Source organism: Vulpes vulpes, chromosome 7 (genome assembly GCF_048418805.1).
Source record: "Vulpes vulpes isolate BD-2025 chromosome 7, VulVul3, whole genome shotgun sequence".
In the NCBI taxonomy this organism is placed as follows: Eukaryota; Metazoa; Chordata; class Mammalia; order Carnivora; family Canidae; genus Vulpes; species Vulpes vulpes.
Window position 1 is genome coordinate 19,778,114 of NC_132786.1, and position 19,793 is coordinate 19,797,906.

Below are 19,793 nucleotides of genomic sequence, written 5' to 3' on the forward strand. Positions count from 1 at the left end.
AAGGGACCAAAGCACCCGCTCTGGGTCGGCGGCCACCGAGGTGCAAATCCTGCCTCTCCCATTAACACTGCAACCTTGGGCCAGTCCACTAGGCTCTCAGGCCTGTTGTAGCATGTCCGGTGTGGGGATAGTAACTACCAGGGTGGCTGGGAGAACTAAGTGGATGAGTACAGATCAAATGCCTGCAGTGGTGCCTGGCATATGGCGAGTGCTCAATAAACCTCGACTGTTATTTTACTCAAGTTTATCTGGCATATTTATTTTTAAAGCATTATTAATAATCTCTACTTTGGTAGAGTCTTGGACCCAGGACTAGAACCCAGGGATCCTAACTTCCAAGTGCCAAGAATATTACATTCCCCAAACTGTTTGACCTTTTAAGGTTCTGGATCTTTCTAAACTGGCTAGTCTAAAATGGATGGTGGGCTGCAGCATGGAGCTACGCTGCAATAGGGCCTACACTAGGACCCTGCTTACCATTTGTGATACCCAGGAATCTAGAAGGGGGGTGGTGCTGCCTTAGTCGAGGCACTTCCCCTATTAGTACCTCTGCCTGCCCCCCACATCCCCAAGATCAGGAGAGAGGGTACCTGCTGGAAGTATTTGTCCCCATTGATGTATTCCTTATCATGCGAGTCCTGCAGCCTGTTGGTCTTCACATACTGCCACAGGGCCTGCACAATGGCCGAGCGGCTCTGTGTGTGCAATCCCAACAGCCGAGCCAGGCGAGGATCCAGTTTGAATTGGGGAGGCTGAGGAAAGATGGCCATGGACATAAAGAGGGAGTGGGAAGAGCTCAGGGCCAGGCAGTGTGGGACTGGGGGAATGTGGTGACTGGGCTCCTGGGAAACCTGCTTCTGGAAATGAGGTAGGGAAAAGAATGGGGTCTCTTGGTGCATTCCGTGAAGCCTAGACCTGGCCTAAGGGAAGGGGTGGGGGGCTGGGGGGGCTAGGGGCCTCAGGTGGAGTCAGGGGGCAGGGCACAGACCTGGTAGTCCAGCATGAGAAGCAGTGTGCAGCGTACACTCAGGTCCCCCGGCCTCTTCACCTGGAACCCATCCGTCTCCTGGGTTGTGGGTGTTCGGTGCCACTGCCCAGGGAAGGAGAGCTGGGTCACCTCACAGGCCCACATGGGCTGCCGAGGCCAGGGACTCTAGGGTGGTCCCTGATCCAGATCTGTGCGGCTGATGGAACTGTGGTCTGGAAGGGTGGCAGTTCCCGGGCAAAAGAGGTCTGGGTCTTACCTCGACTAGGTGGTTGTCGGGGCCATAAAGGTCTTTGTCCAGTTCAATGACCAAACTCTTGAAGAAGGAAGAGAACTTCCGCTTCTGCTTGCTGGGCTGTGGGAAAGGGACAGGGACCGTGGGGGCAGGACAGGGACCGTGGGGGCAGGATGAGTCGGGAGCGGGTGGGGCTGGTTGGGTAGGGCAGCATGATTAGAAGCAGGCCTCTACACCCATACTGTCTCTTCAGGCCGCCCACCCCTGGTTGGGCTGACTCCCTAACCCATAGTGCAAACATCTCCTTCTGTCCTCAGCTCAGCCCCATACCCACCCCAGGACACCTGGAGAGACCTGGGCCAGGACGTACGTCATCCAGGAGCTTCCCCTCCACCCGCAGCTCCCAGGAGGCAATGCTGCCATCAGAATCTTCAGCATCAGGCTTCGCAGGGTTAAAAGTATTGGAGATATAAAGACGCAGCTTCCGCTTTTGCTGTAGAAATAAAGAGTATAGTACAAGAGCAAACACTGTGTGCTCCCATTCCCGGGGCAGTCCCACTTTTCCATTCCTGGAACAGGACCTAGAGACCTCTTCATGCCCCCAAATCAAGACACCTTCATTGGCCTCTTCAGAGCCTCCTGGATGTCCACCCGCTTCCGCATGATGGTTTGATCCAGTTTCCTCTCAAACGCCAGCAGGTCCATATAAGCCTGGGACTCGGGGACCAGCTCCCGGATCTGGAAGAGAAGGAGCAAGGCAGGGAACCTGGGGCTCAGCCAATCTTGTGGGTGGAATGTGCGCCTCATGCAGTCCCAGGGTACAAAAAGCATAGCGGGGAGCTGGCCAGGTTCAGGGCATGGAACTCGGAGAGTGCAAATGGGGACTTCTCCCCAGGACTGCATATCCAGCAGAAAGGACCTCCACATGTGGGGATAAAAGCTACTTCTTCCTCTAGGGGTTTCTGTGCATATTATCGCCACGGGAGGCCCTGGCAGCCATGGAGCCCTGGAACTGGGCTTCACCTCCTCATCTTGTCCTTTCCCTTGTCAGATGGCCTCTGAACCTCCCTTGGGTGTCTGCAAAGTGGCTAGGACCCTGGAGTGCCTGACACCGAGGATGTCGCTGCTTGCCTCTACCCTGGCATCCTACCTTGTCACTCCACCTACCTTCTCAGCTGCAGTACTCCCCCCCCCCCCCCAACATATAGCTCAGCCTGGCTTCACTTATGACATCTGGGCCTTCTGGCCGGCTTCAGTTCCCCTGCCAGTCCACTGCACCCGGGGCACAAGACCCTACCTCTTATGGCTCCTTCGCTCCTTCCCTCTGCCCTACTCCCTCCCTCTGGCCAGGGAGCCCCACTTCTTAATTAGCTTTTTAAACAAAAAGTGAAAGTGGCTGTGACACTGAAGCTCTGCTACTGAGGGGGGAGGGGGAGGGGAAGCGGCCCAGGGTGGTGGGGTAGAGGGGGAGGAGGCAGAGCAGCAAAGGGTGGGGGGTGGGCTGGGGGCTGCTGTGAAAGGCACTCACCCTTTGAGGGAGGATTTTGTCAGCCATCTTCCTCCTCTTGGCACTGTACATTTTTTAAAGAAAAAACCAGGTTACCATGGCGACAGATCTGGGAGTAACGAGGCCACCTGCTAAATTATCCCGACATCTCCACCCGCCTGGCTGGGGTTCCCACAGCCCGCTTGTCTGCCCGCCCAAGGGGCAACAGCAGTGGTGTCTGGCATGGCGCTATGTCCTCTTGTGGGGAGCAGATGTGGCCCCATCCTTTATTTAGTCTGGGAGCCCCTTTCTACCCCACCACACCCTCAGGCCAGAGAAATTTAGACTTAGAAGGGGTGAGGGGGGTGGGGGGAGCTGCAAAAGTGTTTGAGAAAAGCTAGGGAGAGGGAGGACAGAGGGGAGGGAGGAGGGATTCTGAGGACTTTCCCTTTCTGTTAAGCAGGGGTGTACAGCCTGAGGTGGCCTGAGCTCAGCGGGAAGCAGAGCCAACAACCTCTCCCATCCCTGGAGCAGAAGGTGATGGGTGAAGCTGGTGAGGACTTGCACCCCTGGCAACCTGGGCTTGGAAGAGGATGCTTACAGGCTATGGGATCACCTGCCAACAGGGTCCAGAAACACACCCGTAGGGATCCAGGGAGAGGGATGTCCTGCAGGGTGTGACTGCAGACTGGACTTGGGGTGGCAGCTGGGACTTGAACTCTTCTTGATCTGCTAGCTGCTTCTGATTCCCAAAAGCACCCCATAAAATCCTTGGCCAGTTGAGATTAGCACCCAGCCTGGGGCATGGCTCTGTACCATCCCTGTGTGGTGATAACCACTGCCCCCTCCTGTCCAAAAGCCTATTCTAAGGCTAGGTAAGCATCTTTCCTGAAAGGTCTGATTTGTTTTGAAGAAATTATCTGTGTGAAACTCTCCATCTATACAAGACAAATCAGGAATTTGTTTACTGTATAAAAAGATGATTCACTTTGCAAAAGAATTCATCATGGGATTCCTATAAATGGTGAATTTTCCTTGATGTGTAAAAAATATTTAATAATGAGGTAAAATCCATATTACTCCTTTTATAGGACTCCATCTGGTGTGCAAAGGGAAGCATGTGTGTTTGGTTAAATAGTGAAACCCAGAGGGGCATCTCTCTTGCCAGACACCAGCAGGGGCTTTTGGGGTGCCACCAGCTGGCTCAGACAGGGAAATGGGCTGGCCCCTGGTGGCTCCTGGGGGCAGACCTGGTCCAGGAGACAGATTAGGGCAGCTCTTTAACCTCTAAGTGCCTAAGTACTACCTGAGAGCAGAACCGTTATGGAGACCACCCACCCACAGGGCACATCCCCAGACTCCACCCCCCTGGCCAGAGAGTCAGATTTAGAATATCTCGAGTGGGGCTTCTAAAACAGTCAAGCCAGGGGACTGGGGACGGTGCACTGGACAGCCACACTTTGAGAAACACAATCCCTGAAGCTCAGCCCTCGGCCCTCCTGCCAGCCCCACCCCCACCCCCACCCCAAAGACGGAAGCATCTCCCAGAACCTGGGGACAAGGGGTGGAGAGAAGGAGCGAGCAGGTGACAAGGAGAAGGGCGCGACGGCCGCAGCCTCAGTCTCTACGGTGGGCACACAAAGGAACCGGACCAGTGCCCCCTCGGCCCACCTCCCCAGAGGGCATCCCACCCAGGACGGCTCGTTCCCGGCCGATCCTCCCTCCCTGCTCCTTCTAGGCTCGCTGCTCAGCCGCCCCGTCCCTGGGGTCGCGTGGCCCGCCCCCTCCGCGCTGGGCCCCACTCACCTGCGGCTCCGCGCGGGGGCGGTGGGCACCGGCTGGCCCTGGCTCTGGGCCTGGCTCTGGCCGGGCGGGGGCGCTGCTCGCTTGCGGGCGGGCTCCATGCCCGCGGGGGCCAGGCCGGGTCGCACGGCGGGGCTGCCCATGTACGGGGAGCCCGGGGGGCCCATGGGCGCCCCCTGGTGGGGCATCCGGGCTCCAGACGGCATCCCGGGGCGCTGGGGGGCGGGGAGGGGGGGCGAGGGGCGGAGGTGAGGCAGAAACAGGCGCCCGCCGGTCAGCTCAGGGCCCCGGTTCTGGGCGCGCAGAGCCGCGTGTCTCCCACCCCGCGCCCCCCCCCCCCCCGCCCCCCCGGCCGGTGACCCTGATGCCGCCCGCGTGAGCGAGGGGTGGGAGGGGCAGGGGCGCCGCCACCGCGCGGCTGGGCGGAGGGGGCTCTGCGTCTCGCCGCAGGAAGCTAACTGAAGCCAGGCAACTGCACTGGGCACTGCCAGCCTCGGATTTGCGGAAGGTACCGCGAAAATGAATATTAATGGCGCCTTTCAACCTTTTCAAAGGATGTTCACAACCACATTCTCCTCTGCAAGACGGACCGGACGGAGGGGGTCCTTCCAACCCCACTTGACAGATGAGGGAACCGCAGCTCAAGGAGAAAAGCGACCTAGCCAAGGTCACCCCGCTCCTCCTGGCCAAGGTGGCATGGAACTGCCGGTTCCCCGGGTGTGGGGGCTCTCTGATCTCTGCAGCTTCATCTGGCTTAGAGGCCCTGCTCTCTGCTAGAGGACTTCTGTCCCTCTTTCCACTCCTCACCTCTCCATCCACTTCCTGGGCCGTCCTGCTGGGCACTTGCCCTCCCCACTAAACCCACCCTTCTCTCTGGGCCCCTGCTTTCCACCCTTCAGTCTCAACCCACACCCCCCTCAGCTGATTCCAAGCCACCACACCCAGGGGCACCCCCCCCCCCATAATTTACTCCCAAGGTGAAGGCTGGAGGCCACAGGAGCCAGTGAGGTCACACCACACCAGGAGTCCCTGACAGGATGGGAGGCAGCTGGGCTGGAGGTGGGCTGCCCAGAGGGCTTGCAGAGCTCAAAGGCTGCGAGTGAGTGAGTGAGCGAGTGAGTGGCATTTCCTCTTCCATCCATCTCTCCCTTCCTGTCCGCCTGCATTGCCAGAGATGGTTCCATCCTACAGAACTCTTCCACTTCCCACCCCGCCCCAGTGAGGTAGGAAGCCAGGGCTCTGAGGGGGACATGGAGAGCAAGATGAGGCAGGTGTATTCCCTTGCCACCTCAGATGGGATGGAGATGAAATGCAAATTCACTAAGTGTTTCACAGACTTTGAAAACCCCACTTGTCCAGATTCCAGAAGAGGAATCCGGGAAGGCCCAAGGGGCTGAAAAGTGGAGGGTGGGTGTGATGGGGACAAAGAGAGCAGGAAGATTAGGGAACAAGGGATGCAGTCCCTGCGCCCTGCCACCTTTTAAACACTACCTGCTTTGCCCTCAGGCACAAGGAGGAGCCCTGAGCCTGAGCCCGGTGAATTCCTTGTAAATGCCAACTTCTCCCTCTTGTCCCTCTGGCCCTGCACTGTGTCTAACCCTAACTCCCAGCCAGCCAGCTGTCTCTGTCTATCTCTCCCACAGTGAAAACTGCCCATCCATGTGTCTGCCTCCCCCACCGCACCTGACCCTATCACTCATATCTCCAGAGTGGTGGCCCAGAATGGAGCCTAGGCCCAGGCCCACCAGCACAGATGGGGTACTGGGAGTGGAGTGGTGGGACTCAGACACCCAAGAACTGAAGCTGTAAGTTGGCAAAAAAAAAAAAAAAAAAATCCACAAAAAACAAAACAAAACAAAAACCCACCACCAACAAAAAAACAAAACCCAAACACCACCAAAAAACCCCCACACATATAGCCCCCTCTCTCTCCTAGATGGGCCTTTTGAAAGGGACTTCACCAGCAGCATGGTTAGGACCGGCAACTTGGCTGACCGACATGGTCCCCCCTGGGAAGTTGCCTCAGAGATCTCTGGGACAGGAGAACAGGCTGCCCCAGGGAAGCCCCTTTACCCAATCAGCTGCTCTCCCATTTCTCAAGGCCAGTGATAACTTGCTGATCTGCTGAAGAGGCCCCAAAAGAGAAGCTTCCAGAGCCCCCAGAGAGCTGTGCCAACCAAGGGGACTACCCCAAAGAAGGGCCAAGATTCTAGGGACTTTGGTTTCCCTCACTGAGAACGTGCCTTCTTTGGGGTCACAACCAAATTTGGCCATAGTCAACTTGACTGCCTCCTCTGCACCCAGCTCCAACCCCAGTGGCCATTCCAAGCCCAACAGTCTCTGCCTCTCCCATTCCACTGCCTTCCACATCTCTACCAGCCTGGCTCCTGCTGCCTGAGCCTGAGGTCCCATCCCCTCAGGTCACCCTGGGCTCCCTTGGGCTCCCTTGGGCTCCCTGTGTACCTTCCAAGTCCGCTCCTGGCAGGAAGGTGCCGCCCTGCCCCTTCGGTCTCTAGGCCTTACATCCCTGACTCCAGCCCTTCCTTCACACCTTTGAGGATTTAAAGACATCGGCTTCTGGTGGCTGAGTCTGCCAAGGGGGATCTTCAGACCCCTTCACTTGGGGTCTGTCCCTCGAGAGGGTCTTTCTCTGACCCGGATGGCAGAAGCCATCAGCGAAGCCCCAGAGCCCTCCTGCCAGGATGCAGAGGTTGTTGGGGCAGAGAGCTTCCCGCTCACAGTGCCTCCAGGGTCACCTGCTCCTTCCTCTTGCTCAGAGAGACACAATCAGAGAGACACTGTCCCAATGGATGAGCAGACAACCCAGCCCACCCGCTGCCGTGTCCCCTGCCCCCACCCCCAGTGCAGGGGAACACCTGGGCCCACGAGGAAAAGAATAGAAGACAACACGTCTAGTACAGAGGGGACCCCCCCCACACTTGGGGGGCAGTCCCCAAGTCCCACCCCCAGCCCCTGACAAGAACCCGTGCAGACGCTTCCGTCCCCGCCCGGGCACCCATCCCCGGCCCGCCGCCTGACGACGTGTTCGAGTGCCAGGGCGCCGGCACAGTGCTGGGGCTGGGCCGCGGGCCGCGGCGCCCCTGCCGGAGGGGTGGGAGAGCGGGAGCCCCCTCCCGGCCCCTCCCGATCATCCCTCCATTCAGCCCGAGCCAGCTCGCTCACCCTCCCCCGCTAACTTTCCCCCACTCACCACCCCATGGACCAGAAACTCAAAAAGTTTGCTTTTCGTGGCTTTGCGCGCCCCTCCGGCAACTTCGTCCGCGGCCATCGGGGTGGGCTCAGCGGCTCCTCTCACTCTCTCTCTCTCTTCCTCTTTCTTTCCCTTTTCTGCCTTTTTTTTTCCTCCAACTCTCCCCTCTGAGTCCTGCTGGGCTCTCTCACACTTCTACTCGAGCGGAGTGGGGAGGGGGCCCCTTCAGGGCTGCCCTGACGGCCCACGGCCCACGCCGCCGCCGCCCGCCCGCCGCCGCCGCCGCCGCCGCCGCGGCTGCCGCATTCCTGTACTGATAAGACAGAAATAGTCCGGCGGCCCGGGGTCTGCCTGTTGACTCGGCGGGGCCGAAACGCCTGCCTTTGCAGCCCTCGCTGTCCAAACAGCGCAGATAAGCGGCGAGGCACGCCGGCGAGCCCGGCTCCGGGGCGCTGGGCAGCGGCACTGCAGCCCGAGGCCGCCGAGGGCCGCGGGGAGGCGGCGCGGGGAGGGGACGCGAGGGGAGGCGGCGGGGGGCTCGTCGGCCACCCGGGCTCTCGCCACAAATAGTTTCTCGGTTAGGGAATTCGCCGGCAGGGCCAGGCAGGGAACAGGCAGTTCCAACTGTCCCCCAAGTGGGCTCCTGCTGCATTTCTGAGGCCCTTTCCCCAGAGACCTGGCAGGCCAAGTAGGGAAACATTCTCTGGAAGGAAGGAATCCGGGGGGGGGGGGTTGGGGGGTTGGGGGGAGGCCTTCCTCCTGCACCAGGCCCACAGCGGTGGGTGTGCCCGGGGAGGCGCTGTCCCCTCGCGTCCACAGATGTGTGCGCCCTTGTCTCGCCCGCCGTGTGTGTCTGCACCCTGGTGTGGGCATGGCTCGGTGGCTGTGGGTGTGGATGTTTATGTGCGTGCACAGACAAATGCCTTCTCTGTGTGCCTCCCTCCACGAGAGCCTCGGGTGCGTGCGCGCGCTTGCGGGTGCGTGTGTGGCAGGACACGGCCTGTGTCTTCCAGCTCCGTGTGAGTCTATTTCTGGGTATGTGAGTCTTTGTTTGTCTCTATGTGAGAAAGTGAGGGCAAGAGGGGAAGTATTTCGGAAAGGGGAGGTGGATCGGACTCATGAGAACAGGAAGAGCAGCGAATGTGAGGGAAGGAGAGGAGCTGGGGTGGGTGCTTGGGTGGATGGTTGGAGAGAATGGGGCAGGCAGGGCCTCCGGGCTTTGGAATGGGGCATGAGGTGGGGGGTGGGGGGACCCAGAGGTGATGGGGCTGCTGGGTATATGGGAGGGCCGGCCTCAAGACCCCCAGAGAAAGCAGGGGTAAGTGTGGGATTGGGTGAGGGAGCCCCAGAAGAGGCAGTGTTCAGAGAGCTGGCAGTCCCTGGGGTGAAGGAGGGACAAATCCTGAGATCCCCCGCCTGGGAACCATAGCACCACCCAGGTCCCCAATGGCCACACCCCTCTCTCCTCCTTCTGGAGGAAGAGCCCCAAGGCTTTGGGACCATAGTGGGTCAAGTTTGTGTGCTTCCTGGGGCTGCCCTGTTGGAATCCAGGTGAGGTAAGGCAATGCCTAGGGGAATTTGTTGGAAAAGTTATTTGAAGTTATACCCTAAAGACCCAGAATTACACTGGGGGGGGGGGTGTCCTGACCCTCAAACCCTTCAGAATGCCCTCAGAGGTCAGATAAAACCCAGGGAGTGTTCTGCCCAGAGAGTCATTTTGCCTGCAGCCTGGTTTCCTTGGGCTCTACTTGTGCTCCTGGCTGTCACGGTCAGTTGGGTGCCCACTGTCAACCTTCTGAAAGGCCAGAGTGGCCCATGACAACCCTCCTTTTCTGCGGGCTTAGCCAGGAACCCAGAGGTCCTCTTCCTACCAAATCTCTACCCAGCTTCCCCTAGACTCAACCATGCAGAAACTGGGTCCTGGCAAGGTGGGAATGGCTGGGTAGTTGCCATAGGCCAGCAAGGTGGCTACTGGTGACCTGCGGAGGTAATCTCTCCAGTCTGCCCACTAACTTCCAAAACCCTTCACTTATCCCCATGTCTAAGCCTCTGCTCCCATGATTCTTTTGCCTGGAATCCTTCTACTGCTCATCTGTCTGTCTTTTAAAGCCTAATGTGGGCCCCACCTCCTCCAGGAAGCCTGCTCCAGTTCCACTCCTGTGCACCAACCTTTCTCTTCTTTGAATACCCATTGCCATCTATGCTATGCCACAAATTGGCACTTGCCTGGCCAGTGTCTGAGATGTTAGGTTTGGTTTTCCAAATGTGGCCCCCCTGACATCAGGGACTGGTCTTTAAGTACCACTCTCCTCCCCACTCCACCCCACGCTGGGACACGGGAACTTATGATCAAATAAATGCCTGCTCACACTTGCAACCACCCGAAAAGCTCAGTAGGCCAGTGGATGGAGCTCATACTCTGCCACTTACCTGAAGGTGTGAGTCGCCATGGGCACCCCTACGCACTGTGGGTGCTTCTAGCATGGACCCATGAAACCACAGACCTTAGAGGCTCTGGGGAGAATCGGGCTGGGGCAGACATTTTTAGGCCTTGTGTAAAGCTCAGAGCTCTCAACTCTCCAAGAGGTCTTGGGATAAAGAAGACAGCAAAGGAGGTGGATGGGCACCCCAGCTTGGGCAGCTAAGTTTGAGGGAGGATCACGAAGGAAAGCGGGGATACCCAGCATTTGGGAGGGGACGGGGCTTGGTGGTGGAGGAGATGGCAGGAGGTAGTTAGACCAAAGGCTCTGGCGATACCCAAGGAGCTGGTGAGCATCACTCAAGACCACAGCTAACTCCCTCCTGGGCCACCCCAGCATCAGGGTCTCCCCCCACATCCCCCAGCGCCTTCTCTGGGAGACATCCCTCTGCCAGCAGAGACAACAGATATATAATGCATTCATGCCCCTCAGGCACACAGGGACGCAGACTCCAGAGGGACAAGGAGCCACCAGGATTTGCACACACAGGCACCTCTCCACCATCTCCATATCACACTCACAAGGTGCAATTGACGAGGCACCAGCCAGTAGGCACATCTGCGTGCTGCTTTTACAGGGGCAACCCTGGATGTGCAGACCCCGGGGGAGCCCTCAGACCAGAAAGCAGAGGCGCAGGTGTGGGTGCACCGGGGCCAGGACTCCCACCTCACAAAGGCCAGCATCCCCAAAGGCTCAGCCCCAGAAGAGCGGCTGGGCAGTGCCACCGCCACAGGTTCCGGCCCAGGGCAGGGTGGAGGCCCAGGGAGAGCCCCGTTTCCAGCCGCCGGGGGGCCTTCCTCCCAGCCCAAGTGGGCTCTTGGTCTTAGCGGCCGGCGGGCCCAGGCCGTGCTCCGGGCAGACCGCGCGCGTGTCCGGGCAGAGGGCGGCCGCCCTGCGGCTCGGAGCCGGAGTCCCCCCTGCCGTCCCCCCATCGCTCCTTCCCTCCGAAGCACCACCAGCACCAAATGGCAAAGCGCCTCTCCCCGCTCAGGGAGAGATGCGCCGCGGCCGGCGGGACGGGCTCGGCGGCCCCCCACCCCCCGCCACCGCCGCGCGGGAGCTGAGGGCGGCCGGGCGCGGGGGGCACGTCCCGGGCCGCGGCCGCCCTTCCTCGCCCTCGCCCGCCGGGGGCCCGGGCAGCGGCTGGAGCCGGACGGGAGCCGGCCCGGGCATGCGCACTGCGGCCTCCCTCCCGGTGAAGGTCAGCCCAGGGCCTAGCTGCAGGACTCGGTGGCGGCGGGGGAGGCGGAGGAGGGAGGAGGGATGCAGCGGAGAGACTTAACTCCTTCCCTGCGGGAAGACGGCCATGGAGGCTGAGGCCCGAGCCCGCCTTCCCCCCTCCCCGCCTTCGGCGAGGTCCTGTTGCGGGGACCCAGCTCTGGGGTTGGGGGGAAGGGGGGCGGGGAGGGGGGGTAGAGAGCATGGAAGAAGGAGGCCAGGAGGAGAGGAGGGAAGCCGGGAAGGGGAGAGGGAGGACGCGAGGGAGGAACAAAGGAAGCCAGACTCAGGGGAGAGACCTCTTTCCGCTGCCCCCCTTTCCGTCTAGCCCGGGCAGTAAAGCTTTCCTTAGCGAAATGAAATCACCCTCATCGACTGGGGCGTCAGCGCGTGTGTTTGTGAGAGAGACAGAGAGACAAGAGAGGCAGAGCCGGTGAGACCACCTGGAGCTCTCAGGCTGAGGACCTCTGATTTCTTCCTTAAAGCCCATCGCTAAGTGCAGCCCCCAACTTCTCCTTTGGTCACCAAACCCCGGGGCAGGCCAGGGGTCCAGAGGCAGCTCTGACCCAGTCCATCTGCCTGGCCTAAATCCCAGGTCCCAGGGAACCCCAGCTAGACCTTGGGGCCAGGCCCGGTCCCCAGAGATGGATGGAAGAGAGTGTGCACCTTAACCCTCCCACCTCTGGTGAGGGGCTACCTCCAGCCAGCAGACAGGACATCAGGGCATAGTCCTCTTCCTCCTCCTGGCTCCCCCCACTACCCCTCCCAGGCCAAAGCAGCGAGGGGTCCCTCCCTCTTTGTGAGAGAATGTTTCTGTGCCTGGACACCCTCTGCTACTAGCAAGGGGGCCGTCTGTCTCTTTGTGTGACTTTGCCTTTCTGTGTCAGTTTTGCAAACACACACAAGAAAGACAAATATGAGAGAAAGAAGTGAAACACCGAGATAAACCAGGACACCAAAATAATTGTGTGACCTTGGGCAAGTGGCTGTATCTCCCTGGCCCCCAGCTTTCTTAGGCATAAAAGGAGGGGTGTAGCCAGATGATCCTAGGGCCTTCCTGCCCTGAAATCCAAGGATTCCAGAAGGCAGGAACCAAGGCAGACACGGTGGGAAGGAGAGGGAGACAGAGACCTAGGGAAATAGGCCCACACCATTGAAGGGGTGTTGCTAACCCAAGGTGAAGGCTGGTCCCTGTCACTTACACTCCAGGTGAGCCTTCATCACTGTACAGTCAGCCTCCTGGAGGCAGGGTAAGGCCTCGCCCGGGGGTCCCCAGCATCCTGCTCAGCAAGCAGGGGTATGATAAAGGTTAGTGGAATGAGTTAATCCTTCCTCTCCTGTTCTGTGTGGGTTTCTTCAGTCTGATGGGGTGCTCTGTATCCCCTCCCTGGCCCCTCACCTACACCTCACATACACTGGTAAGAGGCATGAAGAGCTGGCTCACTGGGGGCCTAAGAACCCCCCCAGCCCAGAGGGGCAGCACATTTTGGATTTGTAGCAGCTTTGCACTCTCCCCTCATGCCGCCATCAATGAGATGGCCTCCCAAAGCCGTCCACACCCAAGAGCTTACAGCATTGAGCAAAAAGGAGCCACACTGGCCGGCTTCCCATTTTGGCCAGGATGGGGGTGGTCTATGGGAGGTATTTATATGGGATCCTGAGGTGTGCTCTAAATGCCCCAGCTCCTGTCCTACAGCCTAGGGAGTGGGCCACAGGCACAGCTCTGCCAGGTGCAGTGGCAGGGAGAGATCCCACAGAACCATCCTTGCTCCCCACCCATCTCCCTCTGGACCAACACCGCCTGTCTACCTAGATTCAGGGGCGAAAACAAGGGATCCGTGGTTTCAGGAATCACAGGCTGTCAAGACTCCAAGGAACAGCAAGCCTCTCCTGCTCACCACCTACCTTCCTCCTAGGTGCCCAACCCCAGGGGCTGGGAAACCCACGTACCCCACAATGCCCTCTATCTGGCTGAAGCCATCACTCCTGCCCTGCTTGTACCCCATGGTTCCCAGGCCCTGGCCTGCCTTTTTCTTGGCAGAAAAGAGCACCATCCCAGCACCTCTGATTCCTCTCTTCTCTCCCATAGCTCAGTGCTCCCTCATGACCAGTGTCAGGACAGTCTCCTGGTGGCTTAATGTCCTCCCCCTCATCCTGGGAGGCTCCTGAGGCCTCAGCCCCTACTCTGACCAGGTGGTCAGAGGGATTTCTGCTGACCACTGTATTCTGAGGTCTGGGATGTTACCTGAGTCAAGAAAAATGAGCCAAAGAAAAAATTTGTGTACATTTCCTTGAAGAATGTTTCAGGGAAATTAAACCAAATGTCAGCTGGCAGTGGGATGTACAGATAAAACATGTATGGAAGCATCACATGAACCTGGTCTACCAGATATCTTTGGTTCCATTTGGAGTCAAGGGTGGGCCCTGCCCTGCCCACAGGGTGAGGGCACCATCACACTGCATGGATGGGGGAGAGAGAGCCCTGCCCCTCCCCTCCTAACACGACACTCCATCTCTCTCCATGGTCTGTCTTGAGTGTACCTGCCTTCCTGTCACTGTGTAATCCCCCCCGATTGTGTCAGGCCCCACAGAAGGCCCTGGACTCCCCTCTGCTTCATCTTCAGCTTCCTAAGGCTCTGTGAGGCCTCTCTTCCTCTCCCAGCTCCCAACCTGAGCCCTGCTACTGTGTGGTCTGTCAAAAATAAAATTTCCAATATGCTTGGCCACTTCTGTGAACATCCTTTTTGCCTTCTTGTGAGAGAAGCCCTCCAGAAACCACCACTGACGGTGGCAGTATTTTTCTCAGAGCAATCCTGCCACAGGCCTCGAGGTGGGGTAGGGACCCTCTCTGCCCCTTGCTGCTGCTTCCAGAGCCCTGGCTCTGCACTTTAGCCCCACATCCGGTGCCCATTTCTTGAGGGTTCTAGACCCTGGCTCACTGTCACTCCCTGATACTCGAGGACACTCACTGATGCCTGTCCTCTTCTTGCTGCCTTTCGGGATCTGCATGGATGATCCTTCCCACACCTCGGATCTCTGGTTCCTTGGCCACCTCTCTCTGGAGATCCTCCACCTTCCCCCAGCCACTTGCTCCAGGGCCACCTCTTCTTGGGCCTTCTCATTCTAGCAACTGCAGCCCCTTGAGCACCTCCCTCTGACCACCATCTCCTTTCCTTCCAGCTCACTCCGTCCAGTTCCCAGATCCCCAGAGCCTGTGACTCCACCAGACCCTCTGGTCCATTTCTCTGACCCTCACCCCTCATCACAACTACACCGTCACGTATGATTCTTTTAAAAAAATATTATAATGGGGCACTTGGGTGGCTCCGTTGGTCACATGTCTGCCTTGAGCTCAGGTCATGATCCCAGGGTCTCTGGATCAAGCTCTGCCTTTAGGCTCCCTGCTTGGGTGGGGAGTCTGCTTCTTCTCTTCCCTCCACCCCTCCCCACTGTTGGTGCATGCTCTTTCTCACTCAAATAAATAAATAAAAATCTTTTTAAAAATAATGATAAAGCACACATAACATAAAATTCACCATTTCCCCTGCTTTGCATACATTCTTGACTCTCTTACTTAGAAGTTAAATCCAACTTCACCAACTTCTCCCCTGTACCTAGCACCTGAATGTGGCTGGAAAGAGACAACTAACCACCCCAATGGGGTCTCACTGCTCAGGAGCACCAACTTCAACTGGCCCCATGCTGCCCAGCCGTCCCTCCTCCATGCACACTCTTTCCCGCTCTGCTCCCTACACGAGTTTTCACATTTGCTCCCCTTCAGCCACCAACTCCTCATCTCCCTCCTCATTCCCAGCTGAGGCCCTGGCTTTTCACTTCATGGAGACACAGAAGCTTCCAAAGAACTCCCTTAGTGCATGCCTCCTTCCAGACCATGTGGTCCTAGCCACAGGCCATAGGTGGGTGATGCTCTGGGGCAGCCCCAGTGCCACCTTGCCCTTTCCTGGTGCCACTGGGTGACCATAGGTCTGGACTCAGAGGGTCTAACTTAGCCTAAAGACTCCATCTGTGTGTGGAGGACTGTAGATTTCCTGGGGGAACAGGGCAAAAAATGTGTGGGCTTGCCAGGAGATGGTCTTTGAGCTGGTCTATGATCAAGGATTTCACAGTCAGGGCTGGGCTCAGCCTCTCTGGTGTCCCCACACAATGCCCTCTTTACTCTTTTCTTCTGGGTTCAAAGACCTGTAGTGATGGCCAAGAGGCCTCATGAAGATTCACCAGGGGGCAGGCAGTAGGGAGAAGATAGAGGAGGATGGTCTCAGGACCTGCTTGGTGCCCAGCCCCTGATTCCACAATCCTTTGTAAATAAGGCCAGCAGGTGCCCGCCATCCCATAATGAACCCCCTCCAGGTAGCTCCTCTCAGGTAGCCCTGACCCCCTGCCCTTGCTCCCAGATTGGGGCTTTTGGTTTGGCCACGGCAACCTAGTCTGTCTTGGGACAGGGCTGTGACAATGAGGCCTTCCTGGCTTACCCATTACTCCAGTCTTCTGGGGTCCCATCCTCCCCCAGGCCCTGAATCCACTGCCCTGGGTGGGGTCTCTGCAGGAACCACAGTGGGATGACTCTGAGCTTAGACTTCAGAACAGGACTTCCCAGCCTTAGAGTCTCTGACCTTTGGGGCTGGATAATTCTTTATTTGTGGGGGCTGTCTTACATATCGTTCGATGTCGGTAGCATCCCTGGCCTCTATCCAGAAAATTCTACCAGCATGCCCCTCACACCTCCCCTTGCAGTGTGACAAACAAAAATATCTCCCAACACTGTCCTTTGTCCCTGGAGGGTGCACTTGCCCTGGGTGGAGAACCACAGGTCTAGAGTCTGATGGTCCTGGCTTCACGCTCAGCTCATGACTCTGCACAAGTTACTTTACCTGTCCAAGGCTCATCCTCCCTGCCCTCAAGACAGCGCCCTCCACCTGACTCACGGGTAAATGTGAGGATTATAATGAAGTCATAACAGTCACTGTTGCTACTAGCTTCTTGATGCTAAGCCCACCTGAGCCTCAGGCTGCCACTTCCCTGCCTTCTGCTCTGGGTCCTGGTGGTCCTGCTGTCAAACAATCCCCACCTAGGACTGATGACAACAGGAGGCCCTCAGAGCCCCCAGCTGTGGGACAGTCAGATGTACCATGGAGGGTACCACTGAGGGGTCAGCCTGGCAATTAATTATTCATAGTGTCTAATTACAGTGGCTCTGGGAGCCCTCACGGAGTCTGGGTTCTTCCCCAACCACTGGAAACTTCCTTGAGTGTGGCAAGTGGCATTGGTACTCGGGGTGGTCTTACATGGGAAGCCTGTGCAGGCATCTCAGAAACTTGGTCAGGACCGCAGGAAATGAGGGAAGGAAGACATCCAGGGGCCACCAGAAGTGGCAAAGCAACTGGACTCACATATAAGAAGAACCGTTGGGCCAAGAGAGAAAATGAGGTTCAGGAGCTGCTGCTGGGGGCATCTGGAGGAAGCAGGGCCTCCTCCCGCACCTGTCCCCTTACTCCCCTGCTGTCCCGTCCTGACACATGTTTAGTGAGCACCTACTGTGCAAAGTAGGGATCCACGCACACTCTTTCCCACTCTGCTCCCTACACGAGTTTTCACATTTGCTCCCCTTCAGCCACCAACTCCTCATCTCCCTCCTCATTCCCAGCTGAGGCCCTGGCTTTTCACTTCACCGAGACACAGAAGCTTCCAAAGAACTCCCTTAGTGCATGCCTCCTTCCAGACCATGTGGTCCTAGCCACAGGCCATAGGTGGGTGATGCTCTGGGGCAGCCCCAGTGTGAAGGGCTGCTCACCCACCCCCTAGACACAGCCTCAGCCCCACGGGACACCATGAATTTGAGGACTGGATAGGGACACGTGGGGTGGAAGGCAAGGAGATGGTGGGAGGCTCACGTCAGATCCTGCCCCAAGACAGCTGCTGCTCTGGCAGGGGGAGAGGGGTGCAGGCGCCGTGCACCCCATTCTGGAACTCTGGGCTTCTTTATGGGGAAAAGAGGCACTCAGCCCCCAGCAGCTACCTCTTCAGAGGGGTGGGCCTTGTGGAGGAGCCAGCAGCTACAGCCATGGCTGGGGGCATCCCGAGGAGCTGTGCCCAAACTCTGGCAGATGGGGCAGGTGCAGCTAGCGAAGAGCAGTGGCAGCGGTGCAGCCAGCTGGGAGGCTTTACTGGTGCACACTGGCGAATGCCTGGGACCTGTGGGAACAGAGGGCTCGAGGCCTCCCTCTGGCTCCGCAACCCCTACAGCCGGGTGAGGAGCTGGTGTCCCAGTGGCCAAGGGGCCCCAGGGACGACTCAGTGGCAGTGGGGACCTCGGTTCTTCCTGTGGTAGGCATGAGCCTGGGTCACCTCCTAGAGGTTCTGGCCCCCTAGAGCTCATATTCCTCCTCCTCCATAAGACATGCTCCAAATTCTGAAGGCGCCCTCACAGTTCCCCCCCACACACACCATCCCCAGCAGGGCTTGAATTGTGTCTCCCTGTCTGAATTCATTTGTTGGGAGGGAGTCCTAATCCCTCTTCCTCAGAATGTGTTCCTACTAAGAGATGGGGTCCTTACAAAGGTAATCAAGTTAAAATGAGGTTCTTATGGTGACCCTAATCCAATATGACTGGTGTCATAAAATAGAAGAAATCAGGACACAGGGACAGATACACACAGAGGAGAGACATGCAACTTGGGAAAGACCGTCTGAGCTGACTTGCAAGCCACGGAGCGAGAGGCCTGGGGCAGATCTTCCCTCACAGCCTCAGAAGGAACCCAAACCCCAGCTGACACCTTGGCAGCCTTAGGAAACTAACCCATCCCCCTCAACCCTGCTTTCTCTACTCCTGTGTTGGTCTTCATGTGACCTGCCTGCCAGTCCAGGTGCTACCAGCCTGCCCCCTCACATCCCCAGTCTGCCCGGAGCCTCCAAAAGCACAGCACTCAGAACAACAGGCTTAGGAGAAAACACAGGGCAAAACCTGGGGCCAGAACACCTGATTTTGAGCCTTTTTTCCCTCACTGGTTGACAGTACAAAAGGGCCAAGTTGTGTCAACCTCTCTAAGCCTCAGTCTGCCTATCTTTAAAATGGGCACATGCCACCACTCCATCTCTATCCCTGGCTTACTGTGAACAGCAAAACAGTACTGAGGGGACGCACGTGGGAATTCTCTGTAAGTCACAGGGGCCCAAACGTAGTCATCACTGTTAGTAGCATATCACTCCTTGCTAAACATCCCATTCCAATTTGGACTTTTAGTGAACTCGCCAGCGATTAAAACCTCAATTCTCTGTGTACTCTGTGCTGAAACGTGCCTCCTGTCCCCTCCATCTAAAGTCGCCTATTTGGCCTCAAGAACGGATACTTTTACTTATTCCTGTCAATATTCATCTCGTAGGAATCAGCCCATCATTCTAGCTTGAGATCTTTTGAATCTCAGCTCGGTGATCTGATATATTTGCCATCCTTACCAGCTGCGCGTCCATCACAGATCCACGAGCATGACCTCTCTTCATCCAAGTGGATGCTGAATGTACTGGAAAAGGCAGACAGACAGACAAAGCCCTCTCTCCAGACAACCTACAACCTTTGGGCTTAGTCTCCAGTTGGCAGCCAATTTACTCGATCGTAGTAACATCCAGAGATGTTGGTAGTTTAAAATCAGCCATGGTAGGAGTATTTATACCATGGAGACTGGCAAATAATACAAATCAGATTTCAGCTCCCCCTTCCCACCCTGTCAAGAGCCAGTTGTTAAATATTTACCAGCACGCCACTGCATCCAGCCCACGTTTATGTGTCACGCTCGAGATACTAGGAGAGGCTTTGTCAAACACCTCCGAAGTAGCACATACATCTTTATGGAGCTTCGTAGCCTCCAAAATAGAGCAGGATGCATTATTTAATGTGGTTCCTTCAACATCCCAGGAAGTTAAAGGGCTGAATGTTATTATGCCCATTTTCAAGATGAGGAACATGAGGTTAATGATTGACTCTGTCAGAGCCAGACAGGGAACTGGTGGTGTCCAAGATGGGACTCAAACTTCCATGTTTTGACCTCAAGATCACTGTTCTTTTCAGCTTGTCATCAAACTGCATCCCCCGCCCCCATCATTGGTTGTCAAAGGTGACCTGAATTGCCTCACCAGCCACTGCTCTGGGTTTAAAACTCAAGCTTTGGGACACCTGGGTGGCTCAGTAGTTCAGCTTCTGCCTTTGGCTCAGGGCATGATCCTAGGATCCGGGATTGAGTCCCACGTCGGGCTCCCTGCATGGAACCTGCTTCTCCCCTCTGCCTGTGTCTCTGCCTCTCTCTGTGTGTGTCTCTCATGAATAAATAAATAAAGTCTTTTAAAAAATAAAATAAAACTCAAAC

The 19,793-nt window shown here is 57.2% G+C and overlaps 1 protein-coding gene across 5 annotated transcripts in view; it reads right to left on the bottom strand.

Moving 5' to 3' along the window:
- SMARCD3 (SWI/SNF related BAF chromatin remodeling complex subunit D3) overlaps window positions 1-19,793 on the bottom strand; it is a 31,181-nt gene that overhangs the window by 1,604 nt on the left and 9,784 nt on the right. For 2 of the 5 annotated variants that reach the window (XM_072763148.1, XM_072763147.1), the window contains exons 3-9: window positions 4,513-4,724; window positions 2,749-2,791; window positions 1,836-1,958; window positions 1,575-1,713; window positions 1,245-1,414; window positions 989-1,090; window positions 591-752 (exon numbers count right to left, since the gene is read on the bottom strand). In XM_072763148.1, the coding sequence (XP_072619249.1) occupies window positions 591-752; window positions 989-1,090; window positions 1,245-1,414; window positions 1,575-1,713; window positions 1,836-1,958; window positions 2,749-2,791; window positions 4,513-4,724 (951 nt within the window). Of the gene's footprint in view, window positions 1-590; window positions 753-988; window positions 1,091-1,244; window positions 1,415-1,574; window positions 1,714-1,835; window positions 1,959-2,748; window positions 2,792-4,512; window positions 4,725-7,720; window positions 8,002-19,793 lie in introns of those variants that run through there. The other 3 variants (XM_072763149.1, XM_072763146.1, XM_072763150.1) reach the window with 3 other exon arrangements.